The following is a 20,123-nucleotide window of genomic DNA, read 5'->3' on the forward strand; positions in this document are numbered from 1 at the left end:
CGGCCTAAGTGTCTTTAGTAAGCCAATGCAAGCTGCTTCACCCTGGCTTGTGCAGGCATAGACACATTGAGCATTTAAGAGCTTAAGCAGACTGACGGGTCGTCTTCTATTTAGTAACACAGGGAGAAACCACCAGCCCAGACTGCCAAGCATGCAGTGAATGGGATCAGCCAGCTACTCTTGAGCCCCTGGAGCTCTCGCATAATTGTTGGAGATGTGCACCGGTGTACCCCTTTTTTGGGGGACAAAGTTGCATGGTGTCTTTACAAATTGGTAGTGGGCAGAAACTCAGAGTCCTCCTCGATTAATTGGCTTATTACAGGCACAGTTGTCTACTCGGCTGTAGAAAACAATGTTTTGTGTAGCATGTATTATATTATCCATCTATGGTGTGATTCAAGGCTTATTGGGTTCGGCATGAAATATGTAGGCTGAATTTAAATACAGTATTCCCATGCCTGCTTTCAAGATCAAAGCAGCTGCCCCAGAAATGTACACTTGGGCTGAGCTTGCAGCAGTACAAAATAGGTACATTTACAAGTGCAAAATTAATTTCACTGCAAATGTACTGAAGAAAGAGTGAGGCAGGAAAGTGATTATTTAGAAATAAAATCAATCATTTCCCCTCAATGTTCAGGTTGATTTTCTTTTGGCACAGTGAATAGTATTATTTATATTCATTACATTACTACACATGATGCAGAGAGAATACCTCCTACATCTAGGCTACATGCCTTAAAGGCCCGCTGACACGCCCCTCGGGAGCTAAGAACTGCTATCAAACAATGCTATCATGATTCTGACGTCAGAGTGGCGAGGGGCTTTCCCCAACGACTTCTATGCGGGCTCGCCGGGCTTGGTGGCCGTGGTAGCATAGCAACTTATGCTACTATTTTGGTGTCACATTTAGCTTGAATACTGGGTGAAAGTCTCATTAAAAAAATTATTTTTTCGCAACATTGTTCAGGTGAACTGTGTGTTTATGCTTGTTCATTGTAATAATCAATATCGCTATGATTATTTTATTTATCGCCGCGTCGCTCCGCATGACAACATACAGTCTAGCCCGTCTCAGATGCAGGCTGCACACACACGGATGGACGGACGGACGGACGGACGTATAGTCTCTGGTCAGGTCCCCGCATTGAACTGGGCATGTGTGTACGCACACACACACACACACACACACACAACTTTTAGCCGTGCATGACAGCGGGGAAGAGAGCTAAAGACGACGAGGCAGATTCCGTGCCATTGCATGTGTGTGTGTGTGTGTGTGTGTGTGTGTGTGTGTGTGTGTGTACACACATGCCCAGTCCCCCGTAGAGGCTCATGATCTCGTCCGCAAGACTATGCCTCGGCATAGCGATATTTATTATTACAATGAATACAAACATAAACACACTATAGTTCACTTGAACAATGTTGTGGTAACTAACTACGGTATTACAGAGTGAGAGCGAGGGTGTACATGTCAGCCTGCGGCTGAGAGGGGAAAAGAACAGTAGTCGCGCTGCGGGGCTGCTCTCACAGCGGCCAGACAACAGCAGACCGTCCGTAGTCGCGACTGTCGCGCTGCGGGGCTGAGAGGTCTCAGAGCGGGCAGACAGGGGTGTTGGCGACCGGAGGAACATGGGACTAGAGTCCAAAATTTGCGCTTGTGCTGCAGTTCCCCTAAAAAAACCCACGCCAACCTCAATTGCATTCAAACTAAGCATTTCTGGCGAAAAAATATTTTTTTCAATTACATTTATAGCCAATATGACGCTAAATGTACCGTCAAAAACGCTAGCCTGACCTATAGCCACTTGTTGCTAGCGCCGTAGCCCCGTTTCAAACTGTTTCAAACTGTTTTCAGTCAGACCACGTGATGTGTTGTACCACCCATATTAATTTCGGGGCGTGTCAGCGGACCTTTAAGCATGTTAATCCTTTTAGAAGAATTTGGGAATTGCATGCTTGACCAAAGGGATTATTAGACAATTCCCAAATCCTCCAAAAAACATTAGAATAGGCCTAAATAGCAATACTGTAACTGGAGATATTAATACTTTGCCACCCCCTTTTTCAAAATGTAATTATAGTGTGCAGACTGCAGATGAAGCTACTATACTACAGATGCTTGTATTTTGTGACTGTTGTTTAATTATTAGCTCATGCTAATGAAATGGGATGATTCTCATTTGCCTCATGTTCAGAGATGTTCAGATGTTCAAAGCCCACATGCAGAACATTTATATCGTGGGAAGTGAGTTGGACAGGAAATAAAAGTGGGAAAGCTATAAGTCAATTCACACAAGTGACAGAAGTCATGCCAGCAACGCTGTGCTGTTTGAAGACTAGACTATGGTGTTGAGACTGCAGTGGTCTTGCGGTAGTAACAATGAGTGGGAATACTTTATTGTGGCATAGGGGGGCCTTGTGCTGTGCCTGTATACAGTATGTGTGTGGGTGTGTGTGGACAATGCTCATATGTATGGGCCAGGGAGAGTGTTTATTTTTGTACTCTTATCTTCCTCTCAGTGGAAGAGATTAAAGGACAGTACCGGTATCAATACAGACCATTGTCTATTCACAACTTTGGTAGCCTGGCGTCCACCTATGCTTTCTATGGCATTAATTAGAGCAACAGAGAGAAAGAGGAGTGTGTGTGTACACGTGTGTGCGTCAATTTAACAAAGGTGCAGACGATAAGAAATCAGCAGAGAGTGATCAACGTTTGCGCTACTCTATGCCGAATTGAAGTGGACTCGGTCCCAGACCTTTTTTTTCCTCCCTGGAAATAAAAACCGAGGCTACAACTTTGGCAATATATTGTGCATACTGCATACTGCATTAGATCTCATCCTGCATGCTGATACTGTTGACTTGTGTAGCTGTAGCCCAAATGCCATTAGTAATATGCTGTTGTGTGGACATGATAATCACGTCCTTAGTCGTGATTCAAGGTGACGGACTGACGGTCCACTCCACTGCGGTGGACACAAAAATCGTAATCATTCACACAACTCTGTCACAGAACAGAAGTGTTGCGTGGCACAGACTTGTTTGGCCTCAGAACTGTTGTGGGCTATTGGAAGCCGTGCTAGGAGTGAGGATGACGTCAACAGTACCCAGCTGCTGTAAATCACTTATCTCTCACTAGGGAAACAGAGGATGCTCTCCAGTCTCCGTCTCCAGTACTCTGGAAATACAAATAGTGGGAAAAGCCTGTCCCAACGAGCACTCAAAAGCAGTCTGTCTGCAGTAATTTCCCTGGTTCAATAGCTGCAGTTGAACACTATGTGAATGTGTTGCTATTTGTTTTTGAGGGTCGCTAGCCCCTCTATTATTCAGCTTAGTGTAAATTTCCATCTTACACAAACTTCCTATTGACAATGAATGGAGAATTTACGTCATATGTGTCTGAGCAAATCTGTATTTTTGTCCTTCGACAAAGGTTGGTGGAACATCTTGTCAGGGCTGCACAGGAGTTGAAATGCAATGGGGTGGTGAAAATCTGACTAAATACAGTATATAGCAAAGCCACAAGCTGTCTCACAAATCACCCTTCACTTTCAAAACATGGGAGTATGAGACCCCTTATAACATTCATTTAGAAAGCTTCAACTCTGCCTTGGCTTGACCTGTATGCCCTTGATTGTTTCCACCAGGCCGATGGCATGGGGAGAGAGTATGTTTTGTGTCCGTCCATCCGTCCGTCCGTCCGTCTGTGTACAGCTAATCTCCGGGACTGTTAACCCGGTCGATGCACACACACTCCCTAGATGCCAAGATGAACCTCTGCCCCAAAATTTCCAGAACGGCCTGTTATAGCGCCACCAGGTGGCTGACTTTTGAAAAACACTTTTTTATATTACTCCTCCAGATCCAAAAATCCCGCAAATCATTACACACTATCTCTATAGTCATGTGTTCAAGATGGATCTGTCTGATATTTCATATTCCATCCTAATTGGCTAACATTGGCTTTCAAAGTTTGCAGCCAGGATTGGCCCGTTTTAACCAAAAGCCTCAAATCATGAATGTAATTTATGTGAAATCTTTCACAGACTTTCCTACTAGGCTGAGGAATATATCCCCATTTTCACATTGGCCTGTTATATTGCCAACAACAGGTGGATTTTCGCAAAACACATTTTTGTAACAAAATGCCTCAAATCAATTGCCATCCAAGGCTTAAGAAGAAATGTCACCCTTTTCACATTGGCCTATTATAGCGCCATCAGGAGACCACAACCTGACCTGCCCTGGTGGAGACCTGTGCCCCGAGGGGCACTTTTTCTAGTTGTCTTTCTTTTAGCCCTCCTGGGCTGAGGGCTCATGCTGTAGTGGTGTGCCCTAATTTCATTACCAAACGACTGTGGTGCCCTTTCTGCCTGGGACGCCATGGCAGTAAGGACACAGGGAGGGAACAGGGAACTCTTGCTTACAACACCGTGACTGCTTCCTGCCACCTCCACTGAGTCTGTAAATATCCCCAGTCTGGTCCTCCTGCAAAACTCGGTCACGACTCATTTGCTAATATTAGACATAGACCCCGTTCAGCTAAGGGCACAGTTTCGTTCACACCTTGACCTGCCAGCCAGTGCTCTCCTTGCAAAAGAGTCCATCTATATCCAATAGCATTTTGACAACTCTTGTGGTTAAAGGGCCTGTCCACATAAATTCTCAGAACAATCTTCTCTGGTCAATAAATGTACAGGTTAATAATATTTATCCATGTTTCTCCGTTATCGCTAAATGAGCTTTACAGGACATTTCGTCCATATCCAATAAATTATGCATACATTTGAGTCTCCAGAATATACTGTAGATGTTCCAAGGGTATGCACGCAAAACACGCCACCACCAAAACAAGCCAGTGACTCCTTTGTTGGCGGGATGGGCAATGGTTTTGGCTTATGGCAGACTCGGTAGATCCAATCAACGTCCCTGCATATTTCATCATTTATTTAGTGAGGCTCTGATTGGCATTTTGTATGTGATGTCGTGTCGCACCTCTGAATGCTAGTCTGAAGGTGTAAAATGGAGATATGCAGACATATGGGTATTTAAGGATCAAGCCATTATTTCACATTTAATAGATGCTAGATTTCCTCCTGTTGTTTCTGTTGTTGTCAGGTGTTGCAAAGGAGTTTGAAATTAAACATTTGCCTAACCTTGTGGTTAGTTGTGTTCTTGTGGAACATACAATTGGATCTCAAGCCAGCAGAAAAGATTACACCTAAATGTGGGGTGAAGACATTCAGAACCTAAACACGTAGGGGTGTTTTATGCTTAGTATTGCACACAGAAAATAGCCAATCTACAAGCTCACATGTTGCAGTGCACAACCAAGTATAATGAGGGCTGTTGGACTTAATGGCATGGTGAATGTTCACAAGATTGGTACTGAGAGCTGATGTTTGCTCAAAGCAATGGTTCTGAAAATGACTACTGTACAGTGTACACTGGAATTAAGCAACCTCATGTAGCGTGCGCACACACACACACACACACACACACACACACACACACACACACACACACACACATACACATACACATACACATACACACACACACACACACACACACACACACACAAACGACAACGGTCTCCATGTATGTATCCTCGGAATGGAAAGGGGGAAATGATCACTGTTGCGCAGGAGATATACAGAGGTGTGTGGGGGGGCTTGCTGAGATTTTCAATGAAATGGATATCGAATCATATCTAATTTGTACATGAGACCTACATATATCAACCTCATCACAATTCTGTTTCCTTTTCCCTCATGTCACATTCTCTTCCCACTCGCAGAACTAGAGCTAAGTTCACGAGTCACAACGCGACGTAGTGTGAGCTTAGCTTATACATCGGGTATTTTTTAAAATATACTAGTTAAATGTTCTCAAGTGGAAACATCAATAAAATCTATGTTTTTCAAATTCATATAAGATGTGCATTGTTTAATACAATTGCATTAAAAACATCAGTAATCAGTGGTCCAGGACTCGGTTGGTATCGACCTCAGGAATCTGGCATCGGTTGGGCTCTTCACAGACCCGTCTGAGGATAGGGCTAGTCAATAGAATCCATTAGAGATGGAGATACATCTTGAAAACATTGCCTGTGTGAGAACTGAGAAGATCCATTAGATATTGATCTTTCAAGCCAGGGAGTTCCTGATATAATCAATGCCTCTCGAGTGGGTGACAGACAGTGTAGCAAAACTTTGGGCTGTCCAAAACCCATTATCAATAGTACATTCTCCTTTATAGCCACATTTTATTGGACCCTCCCATGCTGTGACAGTGGACCAGGCACACGAACCCTCCCCTACTGACCACCAGGGAGGATTATTAGACCACAGTCACTCCCAACCCCCAAGGGGGATGTGGAACAGGTTGCCAGGGGCAACAGCTCGGCATGCTGGTCATTGCTGCAGCTTGTCCAGCTATGATATCTGTACTGCTACATTATGTAGTGTGGGAGTGTGTACAGTGTGTGAAATTAATTTGTGGATTCAGCTAAAGAACAAAAAATGTGTGTGTGCGCGCAGCCTTTGGTGTATTTGCTAGTTTGTCAGTGGTACAAACACTACTCCCAGGGATCACTGCTGTTTCAGATAGGCAGGGCATTTCATCCCCATGATGTCTTTGAGAAGGATGCAGGGCATTTCATCCCCATGATGTCTTTGAGAAGGACGCCGGCACTTGGGAGGAAAGCGGCAGCTAAATGCCATGCATTGTCCCAAGGTCTGGGCCAGGTGACAGGAATGAGAGCTGTGGCAGTCACCAACAGAGACATTACTATTCACTGGCCAATTGGTATGCAACGTAGGAATGCTGTCTTCAGGCCCATGGTTGGTATGCAAAAATATTCTTTATTATGAGAATGAGATCAACTGTAGCCATGCAAATCAATGACCATTGTGTCACTTTCACTTGTTTTGTCAAAGACGAGGTGTCAGGCTACACATGCCACCACAGTTAAAAAGTAACCAGATATGTCTGTTTTTTTATGCAGGGGACTACACACAATTTAATAGTATTTCTCTCAATGGCCACTGTGAAAATCACACTGCTCTTTTGCCCGGACAGGAAACAGCTGTTCATGAAAAACTTTGCAAGCGCTCCAGTCACACACGTGCGTGCACATCCACATGGGCGGGCTTGGCGCAGAATCAGTGGTTGTTGTTTACACTGCGCTTCCCGTGTGTCTGGGCCCCCTCTGCCTCTTGCGTCACCCCATCCGGGGTGAGAGAGAAGCAGGGCAAATGGGTGAGGGGTTAGGGAGCTGCCGATGAGGTCATTCATTAGTTCCCTGTCCCGCTAGTGTCCCGGCCCGAATGAGAATGAGATGCAGATCCATTCTCTTTTCTGTTTCCCCAAGTCCCCCCTATTCTTTTTTTGGTGCCACCCTTTCCTTTTCCCACTCTTTTGATTTCATGGCCTGCACTCTGTGCTACATCCTAGCGTCTTGTTTGCCTCCTTTACATTTTACAAGAGAATGTGGACTGCATTTCCACCCTGCTTACCATAGTTACCATTTACCAAGTGATCTTTTTTTTTTTGCAAGTTAACAAAAGTCTTTTATATCTATAACAAACTGAATAGGTTTTATGACTAAAATTATAATTCCGATTATTTTTGCTGAATATTGTAGCACTTGATCCAGCCATGCAGAATGATCTATGCAACGGTTAAAATGTAATCTAGATAGACTTGTTATTTAGACTGATTAATCTATTCTTGGTTTACCTGTGATCGGATCCTAGTTTACTGAGGCACTATACTGTCTCTCTGCATTGCATTTTGATATATATATTTACCGTACTTATTGGAAGTCAGTCTATATAAAGAGCCAGTAAATGGCAATGGTATCTGACTGATTTTTATGCAATGATCTGGTTATTAACCATAACCACTTAAAGCTTAAGCCATACATATTTTATATTATGTAAGGCTAATTTAAAATAGACGATATAAGCTCACAGCGACACATTGTGAGCGACACATTGTGAGCTTGAAGATCTGCTATTTATGAACATTTTCGATAATTTGCTAAAATGTTAGCGATTTTTGTTTTAATGTTCACCTGGCATCCCATAATAGGGATGCCAGGTTGAACTTGGTTAACCCTTGTGTAATGTTGAGGAGACGAGGGCACAATGCAACAGCTGACCAAATCAGATTTTTGAATTAATTGCCAACTTAGTTTTCACAATTACATAATGGTGAAACCTAAAATCACGATTCCAATTACTTTTGATTCATTTGCAGCCCTGTAACAGAGACAATCCTTGATTGTTGCCGCTTCATTTGGCAGGGATGTGTTCGAATCGAGAGTGCAGTTTTTCTTAGCTTCATAAATAATCCATGCCTTGTCCTATATTTTCATCCCGTCTAGTACCTTCCTTGGCATTGCATTGGGTGTTGCAGTGATGAATCCATTGTGATTGGACGCTGTCATGTGACCAAGATCATTTTAAACCCAGTACTCATACATTTGCTTTGCACTCTGTGTTCGTGTAATGTGTTTGTGTCAGAGGGAGGGATGTATTGTTTTCCTAGTTTCACATTCCTATGGCATTTCTCGACCAAGACTAAACTGTCATTGTGTAAGTTCTGTAATATTTTGTCATGCTTCGACAGTTCCTTCATAGAGTGCTGTTGTAAACACAGGTGTGGTTCAATCATTGTCTGGAGTCTCTCACTCAGTGGATACAGAAAACCAGTAGAAAAGAAAGCGGCAAGGTTCAATGCTTTGTCTATGGAGAGGATTGAACGCCGCCATAAATGCTGCCTGCTTCAGGAGGCGGAACCAGCAAAAAAGTAGAGCGGCAAAGTTGAGAAAGTTCGACTTAAGACCTTCACACCATGAGATGAATGCAACGATTTTAAAGAAAACACCATAGATGAATGTAATGATAAACAGATGTTAGACATGAATGAAGTAGTACGAATATGTTTGTTTAATAGATTAATACAATTATGCATGGATCAGATCCGTCCAGATCGGATCCTGCCTGATGGAAGGCATGGACTCCGGAGCCCACCCCCCGTAGAGTAGATAAGGCCAACCTGGTGGTGCCTGCTGCTTGATCGGTGTCGGGGAGATGGTGGGTGACCTAAGTTCACCTAACCTTGCGTCCCCAGGCTTTCCACCTCGGAGGAAAGCCTGGTCTGTGTTACAAAATTGCTGTGTGAACCAGTCTGGAACGGATTATATCACTACGTCATGTTGTAGTATTGCTTTGTAGTCATCAGGCAGGATGAATCATCCGGAACTTTTCCCTCAAACCGGAAGAATAACAATAAAATCTCTCGTAGCCTGCAGCTTTTATTGAGAAAAATCGGTTTGAGGAGAAAGGAAGTTCGGGATGACTGACACCGACCGGATCATAAACCCGAAAAGGAATGCTGCCCAAGTGCCCAGGTTATGGGTGACCTGAACAGAGAGCACAAGTGAGACAAGGAAGGAGGAGGAGCCCTTATAAAGGGACTCTGCCGATCAGCACAACTGATCTGAGTTCCCAGGTCTCAGTAGAACTTTCGTATCATTTCATTAAACTAACATTTCTAGATTTATCGATGCGTCGGTGTGGTGAAACAGAGGCCAACCAGAAGCATGTTGTGGTCTGAAATAGGCATGGATTGGCCTAGGTGTATCCACAAAGTTGCATGTCATCTTCGTGGCTGTCTTTCATACATTTTTATTTACACTTCCATTTAGCAGAAAAACGAAATAGGCTCTATGCATAACATCCATATTGGAAATAAATCCTTCCTTTAAGTTAGTTGAGCATTGTGCATCAGCAAGTCTAATGAATCAGATGGTGAAAAACAGGTGTAAGGTAAACCCTACTGGAAACAATATCAGTATTGTTCGATTTGACCATGCAATTACTCAGTAGCTGGATATTGGCCTAAATTTCAATACTGTGCATCCCTAATGGTGTAATATTTCAAGTGTATTCAGTGTCTATTCAGTGTGTACTCATGCACAGCTCGGGCAGTAAGTATATCACAGACAAGCAGGCTTGCATTTCTTGCTAGCTCTGTGTGATCTACAAAAACAATCTTTTGAAAAATTTGATGTTTCATCACATTTTGCATTATTTACATTATTTAGTTATTTACCATTCTAAACGGCTTCTCTGTCCTGTTCACTCATGTTGTTGTCAGCTGAATTGTAACCAATTAACGCACATTTAGTGGAGTGTGCGGTTTGGAAGGAGAGGGCAGTTTGAATACACAAAGAGCTCTTGTGTTCTCTCCTAGCATTTTGAGTTATCGCAGCCCTCTTGATAGTTTCACAAATGGGCTAATACTTTGGACCAACATGACACACAGCCTTCTCCCTCTGACAGAGAAATGGTGCTGAGTCTGAGCTAATTACCTGTGGATTCCCAACCTGCCATTCTGTTGCCACACTGTGCTCGCGTATGGCTGAAATCGCTGCATGCATGCATTTTCATCGGCAGGGGTCCCTTCGCTAAGGTATTTCTGTTGAGTTCTGGACATATCTGTCATTTCAGTAGTCTTTGTTATACACGTGGGACCAATGGAGTGCTTCTGGCTTTGACACCTGCAGCTAGAGAAGGAATGTTGGCCCCATGGGGGGACGAGTGTGTCAATTCAGGGGCCGACCAGGTCAGGGAGTGCAGAGCAGCACTGACGGTGTGATGATGGTCAACATAGTGAACAAGCACAAAAATGCATGCCACAGATTCCTGAAACTCCTCTCTGACCCAATTTCCAGCCCCCTCCCTGCTCGCTCTTGTTTCTGTGGGGCTTTTCCTATAACAAAAACAAATAAGTTGCATAAGGCTGAGAAAGTGTTGGACAGAGAAAGGGACTAAATACTAAGAAATTATAACGGCTCGCATTCGGATTGTGGCGATTTATCTATTGTCTGATAGTTTCAATCTGAGCAACGTTTATTCATTAAGCAGTTGTACGATCAAGTGTGCAGTCTTCTAAAGTCTTAAAGTTACTTATTTTCTATCAATTACAATACACACCCCATAAAGCCTTGAATTCTTGGATTTGTTTTTGTTTTTGTTGCATTCCTAAGCCAATAATTTGATCACCGGGTCATTGGTCAATAGGAGACAGTCTTTAGTCTTTGACTCTTTGAGTCTCCACCGGTCATCAAAATATAATGTTTTGGGTGAACTGAACTACTCCTTTCAAAGAGAATCAATGTGTCATGTCAATGGTATGTGCTTAACATGTCAGAGGAATGGCCCACATAATGTCTGCAGTATCTGTAGACTGCATGTACCGTATTGCTACAGTATCCTTTTTCACTGTTCACTGCCCCTTAATGGACTGTGCCAAAGTAATTTTCCATGTTCAGGGTAGATGCCAGGAGACTTGACCCAGAGAGGTATCTGAGTAGACCGTGAGTGGTATCAGAGTGGATTTGTTGTGGATTGATTAATGTCCATGAATAATGCAAATGGTGAGTGTCATGTCTTGTGCAGGTGGGCTGTTTACTTTGTAGTCGCCCCCCTTAGGAACATGGATTGTAAAGATGGTGAGGGTATGTCCAAAAATCTCACTTCATCCAACTGAGAAGAGATGAGGCAAGACAAATACAAAATGTTCATCTAACCTTGATATAGCCTAGCGAGCCCTTCTGGCTAAATAATAATAATAATTATTATTTTTAATGGTTATTCTTTGGGCTTTTTCTGCCTTCATTGATAGTATACAGTAGAAGATACAGATAGACAGTAAATGGGGAGAGAGAGAAAGTGATACGCAGGAAAGGTCGTCAGGTTTGGGACTGGAACCCACGACACGCTGTCGGGCTGCAACAGGTGCCCGGACCGGTAGGCCATCGGCCCTGGCCGGCATGTTGGTTTTAATGCGAATCAAATTGTCTTCACAGCTCTGCTTTGATTTTGCCTGTAGCGTTGACTTGTTCCTGAACAGATGGCATTTAGAACATGTGCAAATAGCTCTAGGTTTTCGTATTTAAAGTGCTGTATGCTTATGTGTCCCTGTCTTGTTTGATTTGAGGGGTCACTGACCAGAGAGAACTACTGTATAACCAGTATCAGCCACGTCGGTGTACCAGAAAGTCCGGGAATGATCCTGAATTGGCCGCTGTGGCCAGTGTGTGTAGTCTCTAGAACCAGATGTACTCTCTCTGTCCCAATCCACAATTCAGGTTTCCTTTTTAATTCAGTGGTGGAAATAGGCTTCTGACCCGCCTGTGAGAATCTTGGCCCACCTGTGAGAAGGCCAAGTTCTATCTCATGATGGTTTCATTGGGGTTCAATCAATTCCATTTCCTGCTCATTTGTATTTTGTGCATTTTACTGTTCTGGTCCATCAACCTCAACCATTTGTCGATTCCGTCCTCTCCTTTTTTCCTTCAGTTCTGATTCATGTTCAAGAGCATCAGATATCATTGGTATTCAAAATGGTGCTGCCTCAAGGCCAGGGGATCTTACATTGTGCGTCATTGACAATATAGAGATCATGACTGATTGCTTGGGTGACCACCAGTCACCCACGGTCACTGCTAGCTCAGTCTCTGCTTTATGACTTCAATTCCCCACTTTGGGACCCTTACGTGTTCTAATCCCAGTGGGTCACTGCAGTTGTAGTAAAGACAAGAAGGATTGTTTGAGATTTCCCTTTTCTTTTCCTCCTTCCATTACGATATTGGTATATCTTGACTTTGTTCGGATTTTATAAATTGACAAACAGATCTAGGTATGATTAAGTGGAATCGTTTAAAATAAGATACCGTAGAGTACACTACACTATCCTGAGGGGACCAAACTGCTGGACAGACGTCCAGGAGGACATTGCCATACTTTTAACCCCATTAGGTTAAAAATAGCTGTGGCAAAATGTTATTATTCTCTAGGTCACTGTTTCTCAACTAGCGTCCCGCAGATCACTCGTGGAACATTACATAATTACATGTGGTCCTGTCCCATGTGAAAATGTTTTAAATGTTTCAAGACATACTATATTGTACCTTTTGTTAAATGTGTCAAAAACATGTTTCAATAATATTTCATAGAGCTAGAATATAAAATATGCACTGTAACTTGTCGAAATACATTTTCATAATACTTCATTGTCTGTGCAACTCTAGTATAGCTATATGATTAAACATGTATTGCCATTTTCTACATACATAATTGGTCAAGGATCCAAATTGTTAGTGAAATTACACAGCAATAGCAGATTGCAATATGTATTCCCCACTCTCTCGTCTCGCTGTCAACCCCTCCTTTGCCTCTCTGTCATCGCAGTGTTTTGGCTGCAGGCCCGTTGCCTTGTGGAGAGCACAACAATGGATTCTCTCTGTCTGAGAATATCCATGCCGGAGGAATGGTTATTTAACAGCGGCAGGCTTTGACAGAGGGACCACAGTGTCTTGTCTTTCAAGCATGCGCCTTCATAGACTCTGCTCAGCCCATGCAACCAGACCTTCTCCGTTTTTGTCTCTCTCTCACTCACTCTCAACAACTTTCTCCTCTCTGTCCATGATGCCTTGTCCAAGTAAGGGTCATCACAGTAACAGCCCAGCCTTCACTTCCCAGATTGATGACATAGCTTTTTCCATGCCTAGCTGAGGCTAACTTTTCCATGAGCTCTGGTATCTTGCTGTTTGCAGTGGACCAGTAACTACAATAACAGCGAGAAGTTGGCTCCGCTGAACTTTGTTGAACTGTTTGCTGTTCACTGCCACCTTTTGTCTGTTCTGTGTGCCAAAACAATACATGGCTTCTAAGATTTCTAGTCTAGCCAATACCATCCTGTAAGTTTCGCTCACGTGAGAGAAGCTGGCAGAATAAATAAACCACAAGTGCATTGTTTGGTGGAGACATTATAAAGAATGCTGTAACCAATTCTCCATCTCTAAAGTTGCATGGCATTGGCCCAATTCCCTGCCGGCATTCTGCATTGAATAGCACAGCACTTACACAGTAAATCTCATGTTCGGTCACTGTCTTCTGTTCGACGGCCCTCCCACTGTGTTGTTTTTTGCCTATGTCAATGTGTGAATAATTTATAGTGCGTTCGTTGCCCCAGTGTTTCCCCCTCAGACCGTGTGGAAGAAATTGTGCATCCAGAGGACTGCATAGGAACCATGGGTGGGGTATTGGGGACAGTGCTGAGTGGACAAAGCCCAATGCCCCATACCCCCCTCTGCTCCCTATAGAGGGTCTTTGTTAGGCTCCTGCTCTCCAGGCAAAGTTATGTTTGAGCAGGAGATTCAAGCTGTCCTGTGAGTCAGCCTCCTGACAAAGTAGAGAGCCCAACTTTATCAAAACACCCTGTAACATTTCTGGAAATCCAAAATGACTGATGAGAGTAGCTTAACAGTGTTCCTCAGAGACATTCCTCTTAGTGGAATCATCACGAAGCAGAAAAGCAATAATAGTGTTTTGTTCAGGCCATTCCCCTGGTATTTGTTGTCTGTAGTACATCATTCAGAAACACTGGAGAAGTGGTTTTAAGGGTTAGAGCTAGAGGAGGCGAGATATTATGCAGCAGTGCCACCGTCAAAATTGTGTAATCTCATTTTGCATAGTGGATGATATGGCTTCACAGCAGAGGAAAACCTTGTTGGCAGAACAAGACCTTAGTGTGATTCTGTAGCGGCATGTTGGTGATTTTTGTGTATTACTTCTATGAATAATGTAATTTTGTTGTGACTAACAGCGAAGGTCAGTCAGGGAGCCAGATCTCTCCTGCAAAGGAAATGTTTCATCTAACCAGATTAAATTAAATGGTTACAAATCTCTGATTTATCAAGCAGAACCGAGGCATTACTCACCAAAATAAGTACAGTATAGCTGTGTCCTGATAGCCACTAAGACACCACCCTTTACACATGACACATGAAACTCATGTTAACATTTACGTCACCCTGGCGGAGCTGCAAAGACCTTACAGTCAGAAGAGGAATGAAGACAAACGGGTTGAGTTCCGCCTGCATTGATTCTCACCGTGTCATTTTCTCACTTTGTTTTTCCTCTTTCTGTCTCTCCAACCAGGTCCCCTTCCAGCAATTGACACAAACCCCACACGGCCTGACCCGGAGGGGGAGAGTAGTCCCCCGAAGACGGAGCCAACCCAGAGAATGGAGTCCCCTGCAAAGACAGACACGGAGCGGAAAGTGTCAACACCCACAAAACCTGACATCATTTCCAAGTTGCCTGCTTCGTCGAGCCCCAGGTCAAAAAGGGGTAAGCACTCTAATGTTTGATATGAGGATGATACATTTTCATGCTCTGAGTCTGCTGTAAAGTGTTTGTATTTGTAATGTAACTAGTATAGATTTGAGTGGCTCAAAGGTGAACCAGTAATGGAACTTCAATTATAGGGCCTACTGTAGCTGGGCTTTGAAGATCTAAGGCATTGCTCCCTGATAATGGAGCAATTCCTGCACTCCAATGGACTCGGGTCAAATCTCTGGGGGAAAGGAAATGCTTCAATAGCACAATAATAGTGACCACATGCTTTCAGGACTGGCTTTAAATCCAATAGTATAATGTTAGTTAATGTTTGTTGGTTGGCATTAGCACAAGACACAATCTTCCAAGTGAGAACAATGAAGCAAAGCTCGAGCAAAATTGAATGTCTGAAGAAAATATATAATAATATGTGGACATAAAATTTGATCCAATTTGATAAGTGAGCGCTAGTGCTAATCGCTGTCTATCTCCCTTGTGTCTGGGCACTGCGGGGTTAGTAATCACCTCCGGTCCCCAGTGAACTGTGGGCCAACGGAACGGGAATCTGGATCCCATTTCAGTAAGTGATGCCAGGAGGGTGTTTAACCTGACCTGGGATCTTTGCCATGGGTGTTTCCATAATACCACTGCTTGTGTATTGGCAAGGAGTGCAATGCAAATGCTAAGGAACGTGTTTGGGTTTTTTGTGACTGTAAACTGGTCCCTGCAGCGTTTCTCTATCAGTTTTCCGAAAAACGCGTCCAGTGTGCAACCACCTTAAGCCTCTGTTCTTTCTCCCCTTTGTCCATTAATCCACAGCCCTGTTCTTTATGCCCATAGCGTGAGGTGATGGGTGATATCCCAAATAGCTTCTGAAATCATAATGGAACTGTCAGTATAGAAACCTTGTCAGCTTGTTTGTGTCCTGACAGTAGTGGTCATGTCTGGCCTATTTTTTTTAAATAAATGACACACTTTTCCCTTTTGTCCTCTTGAGTTCCTTTTCCACTTAATGTTTATTATCAGTGGAGTTTTGCCCAGAGCTGTAAGAAGAAGGGATTGAGTGGTCAGAGTGGCACTCAACCTTTTTAGTCAAATGAAATGGTGAGGACTGTGGCTCGACGGAGACTAGAGAGAAACTTATTTTGCCCTTGTATTATAGATTAATTGAGGCACATCTCAGCCACCTTTTCCTGTAACAGTGGAGATGGCACATGGCTACTGTCCCTCAAGCCTCCCCTCTGAACATAGTGTCACTGTCGAAAAGGGTCTCATTTCCTCAGTTTAGCTTTTGTTTATATTCAGATGCCTGAAGATGGCTGTAAAAGCACAGGTTATTTGGTCAGATTTTGTGTGCGACAATAGTGAATAGATATTATTTATATATTATATAATATATTTGTCTTTTTTTGTTGTTTTGTCTTTTGCCTACACTACCTGCTATATAACACACAAAGCTGCTGCTTTTACTCTGATTTAACGCATCGCTGTTATTTGGACTAGGTGCCAAAGAGTGCTCAGAATGTGGACCTCTCACTGGGTCATTTTGTTTTTGCCTTGTGTGTTCAACAACAGCAACACATACATAGTTGATCCTACTACACACTATGAGATTTAAAATGCTTAATGGGAGCTTGGGTTCAGCCATTAATGTGTCGATATTGATATGATTATCTATTCTACTTTCCTCTTGGGGAAATTTGTATTTGCATTTGACTCGTTCTTAACTATTTAGGAGCAGTGAACAGTCACAGTGATGCCAGTAACTTGGTCAAAAGTGATGGCACATTGGCAAGAGTATGTGCCTAACACGATGCATGTCTTTTGGTGCAACCACTTCATTACGGAGCTTTGTTTGTCTCTGGCTGCCTGGCTGGGTCTGTCCCTGGCTGCCTTGTCTGTCTGAGCATGAAAATTACATTTGGTTGATTTCAGGTGTGACAGTACAGTACAGTACAGTACAGTACAGTAGAGGGACCCCCACGTGGTAACTCTTGTCATTTCTCAACCGTTTCGAACGTGGGGCGGCTCGCCGGAACCGGCCTGGCCCCCTGGGCGCGTGTTCCTGCGGGTCTGGAAGTTCCAGGGACCCCCCCGGGGACCCCCACACGGAGTTGCACCACATAAGGGTGTGATTTTTATACTGAAATGGCCTACATTTCAGCTCAACTGATAACTGGAGCACAATATATTTCCATTATGCCTAGTTCAGGTACGCTAGCAGTGTGCTGATGATGCTATCCATCGGGTGAAGCCAGATGTTGTCAAGCGACTCACACAACATCTCAATGTTCCAGTGGAAGGCCAAAAGCCGCTGATACTGTACCACCATGTCCAAAGTAGGCCTGGAATAGGTGCATGTTCAGTGGAAAGTTGGAAACACCATAAAAGTAGGTTAGAGATTGCCATTACAGGAGGCTGCATGGCAGATTGGCAGCCCTCCGGTGCAGATTGTTTTCACGTGTGGAATGATTAGCACCTCACTATATTAGAGAACAAGATGCTTTGCCTTTGATGTAGAACATATGTTCTGTTTGGATTGAGGGGGTGATGTTGTGGCAAGAAGGCAAGTTGCTCAGAAATTATCATGAACCTGACCCACATAGAGTCCCCCTGTTAGCTGTTCTAAAAATAGAACATTGCATACGTAATAGAATATGTTTCAAGTATTATGAATGATACAGAGGTTCTGTATTGGCCAGAGCAGTGCATCATGTATGTGACTACATGTGTTATTATGCAGCTATTGAAATAATTGATTTCAATGTAATATACTATTTTCTGGAAATTACACAAAAGCAATTTATGCATTATTGCCTAGTGCCTACTTGCCAAGTCTATGTGGATCAAGGTTTTTTGTGAGGAAGTAGGCCCAGTGTTAATGAAAGATGAGCTTAATTTCCCCTCTGGGATGAATTAAGTTACCAACCTAGAGAATATCCGTTATATCTGCCATAATGGGGATAAACACATTTTTGTGTATTGTGATTTCAAAAGTCTTCCTATCAAACAAATGTCATGCTTGATTACATCAGCACGCACTAACCCAAGGGTTCACAGACTTTTCAGGCCACGACCGCCCAAAATAGGCCTAATCATATTTGAACAGGGGACCCACCTTGACAAGCTCTGTGTACAATACATTTAGTTCGACTCGGTTCCACAGATTAATATTGTGAAAGATGTTTGCCTCTTTCTTTATTTTAATTTTTTCCCCCCACAGTCACAATGACAAAAATCAAAGACGTTTGCCTCTTTCATATGGTATATTTGGCCAATTTGGTAACAAGGTTAACCCATTCTGGACAGGAACCCCTTTTGGTGTTTTAACTAAGCATTATGTTATACTTTAGCTATTGAAAAATAGCAGATCTAAAGCTCATAGCGCACCACCGAGTGGCGCGCTACAAGCTTGTAGGTCTGCTATTTTTGAAAAATTGTGAAAATGCTGCACAAATCTTTTAATATATATTCTTTATATATATATATATATATACTTTATTCAGCGCTACCTTGTTCTTTTACTTCGTGGTTTGACTTTGACGTGATATCCAGGTGGGTTAAGGTACTTGTTAAAGCCCCAAATAAGCACTTAGCCAGTTAAAAGATGCTTCTGTTCCAAGCTTCGGTGTGTGATTGTGATTGATTGTGTCCCGCACAGCTAGGAAATGCGTCACGATATGTAAATTAATAAATACTCATTAAATACTATTTAAAGCTTGCAGTTGGAAATCTTTCATCCTTGGACCATCCTCCTAATAATGACTGAGTCACTGAATAGTTCTGAAAGGCACCGCAACACCGCAAGATGTCACAGAAGGAAGAGATGTGAACACTCACACACACACGTTCATGTGGCAGCTTGAGATGTAGTTGGCCTGCAATATTTATTGCAAGACAAGAGTTTGCATTGCCATTTGTATAGCAGTAGTGTTGAAATATTGACATTGCCATTCCTGTTGGAAGTATTTCTGTGTGGACCTGTAAGATTAAAAAAAAGAACACATGATTAAGAAAAGGATGGTACACTAAATTGTGCATTCTAATTCCAAAATAAGGCCCTTTAACAGACTTACTAGACAGGTGTTTCTGTGTTTTGGTACCTAGTCTTCAATATTTAAGTTGTCCTCATTACTCATTACATCCCAAGGGAAGAACCCAGCCAAGGTGCGACAAACCAATACCAGCTATAGTCTTGGCCACCTTTCCTGTTCATCTGCAGGGTAATGGGCTGTGAATACCACCATGGACTCAATGTGCTCCATGAACAAATATTCCTAATGGGCTTGAGTCAATTAGGCTACATTTAAGAAATAATTTATAGATTTTGTTTTAACCCGGTTGTATTATCAGATGGCTAGAGTGTATTGCATCAGGGAAATTCATAGAAGGTCAGTTATCTAGGTATAGCAATTTGAATTAGTTTGAATACTTTATTTGCATACTTTTTTATGGTTGCGTTGCAATATGTTGTGAGCCTGTAGCTTGCACCCCCACTGTGCGATGAAATGAAGACTATGAATTTAAGGTTAAGAATTATTTCCAAATTATATTTGACCCACCCGCCTGCCAGTTTTCAGAGGGTGTATCTCTACCTGCAGATTTGACTGACATTTTGTCTCTTTTTTTTCTTGTTCTCATCCTAGACATGGTCAAGTCAGAGGACAGGCAGAAGCTTGCCAAGGAGCGAAGGGAAGAGAAGGCCAAATATCTGGGTAAGTTGAGGCAATGATGGTTGGAAGACAAGTCCTTTCCAAAGGGAAAGAGCTCCCCCTAGTGTTAGGGGTGGAAAGGGTTGTTATTTTGGTTCTAAGTTACATATGGCATGCACATTTAGCAGAAACTTTGGGAAAGGATAAAGGAATAATTTTGGCTTAGATATAATTGTGATAAACTGTGATTAATGAAAACCAAGGC

At 42.9% G+C, this 20,123-nt stretch overlaps 1 protein-coding gene across 7 annotated transcripts in view; it reads left to right on the forward strand.

Annotated features, from left to right (window-relative positions):
• Window positions 1-20,123, forward strand: part of map7d1a (MAP7 domain containing 1a) — a 53,696-nt gene that overhangs the window by 3,968 nt on the left and 29,605 nt on the right. For all 7 annotated transcript variants that reach the window (XR_013964381.1, XM_080768551.1, XM_080768549.1 and 4 more), the window contains exons 2-3: window positions 15,027-15,218; window positions 19,853-19,921. Coding sequence is in view for 6 of the 7 variants with exons in the window: in XM_080768551.1 (XP_080624677.1) it covers window positions 15,027-15,218; window positions 19,853-19,921 (261 nt within the window). In the remaining variant the exon portion in view is untranslated. The remainder of the gene's footprint in view (window positions 1-15,026; window positions 15,219-19,852; window positions 19,922-20,123) is intronic.

The sequence above is a fragment of the Protomyctophum bolini genome, assembly GCF_963924005.1.
Source record: "Protomyctophum bolini genome assembly, chromosome: 7".
NCBI classification, from domain to species: Eukaryota; Metazoa; Chordata; class Actinopteri; order Myctophiformes; family Myctophidae; genus Protomyctophum; species Protomyctophum bolini.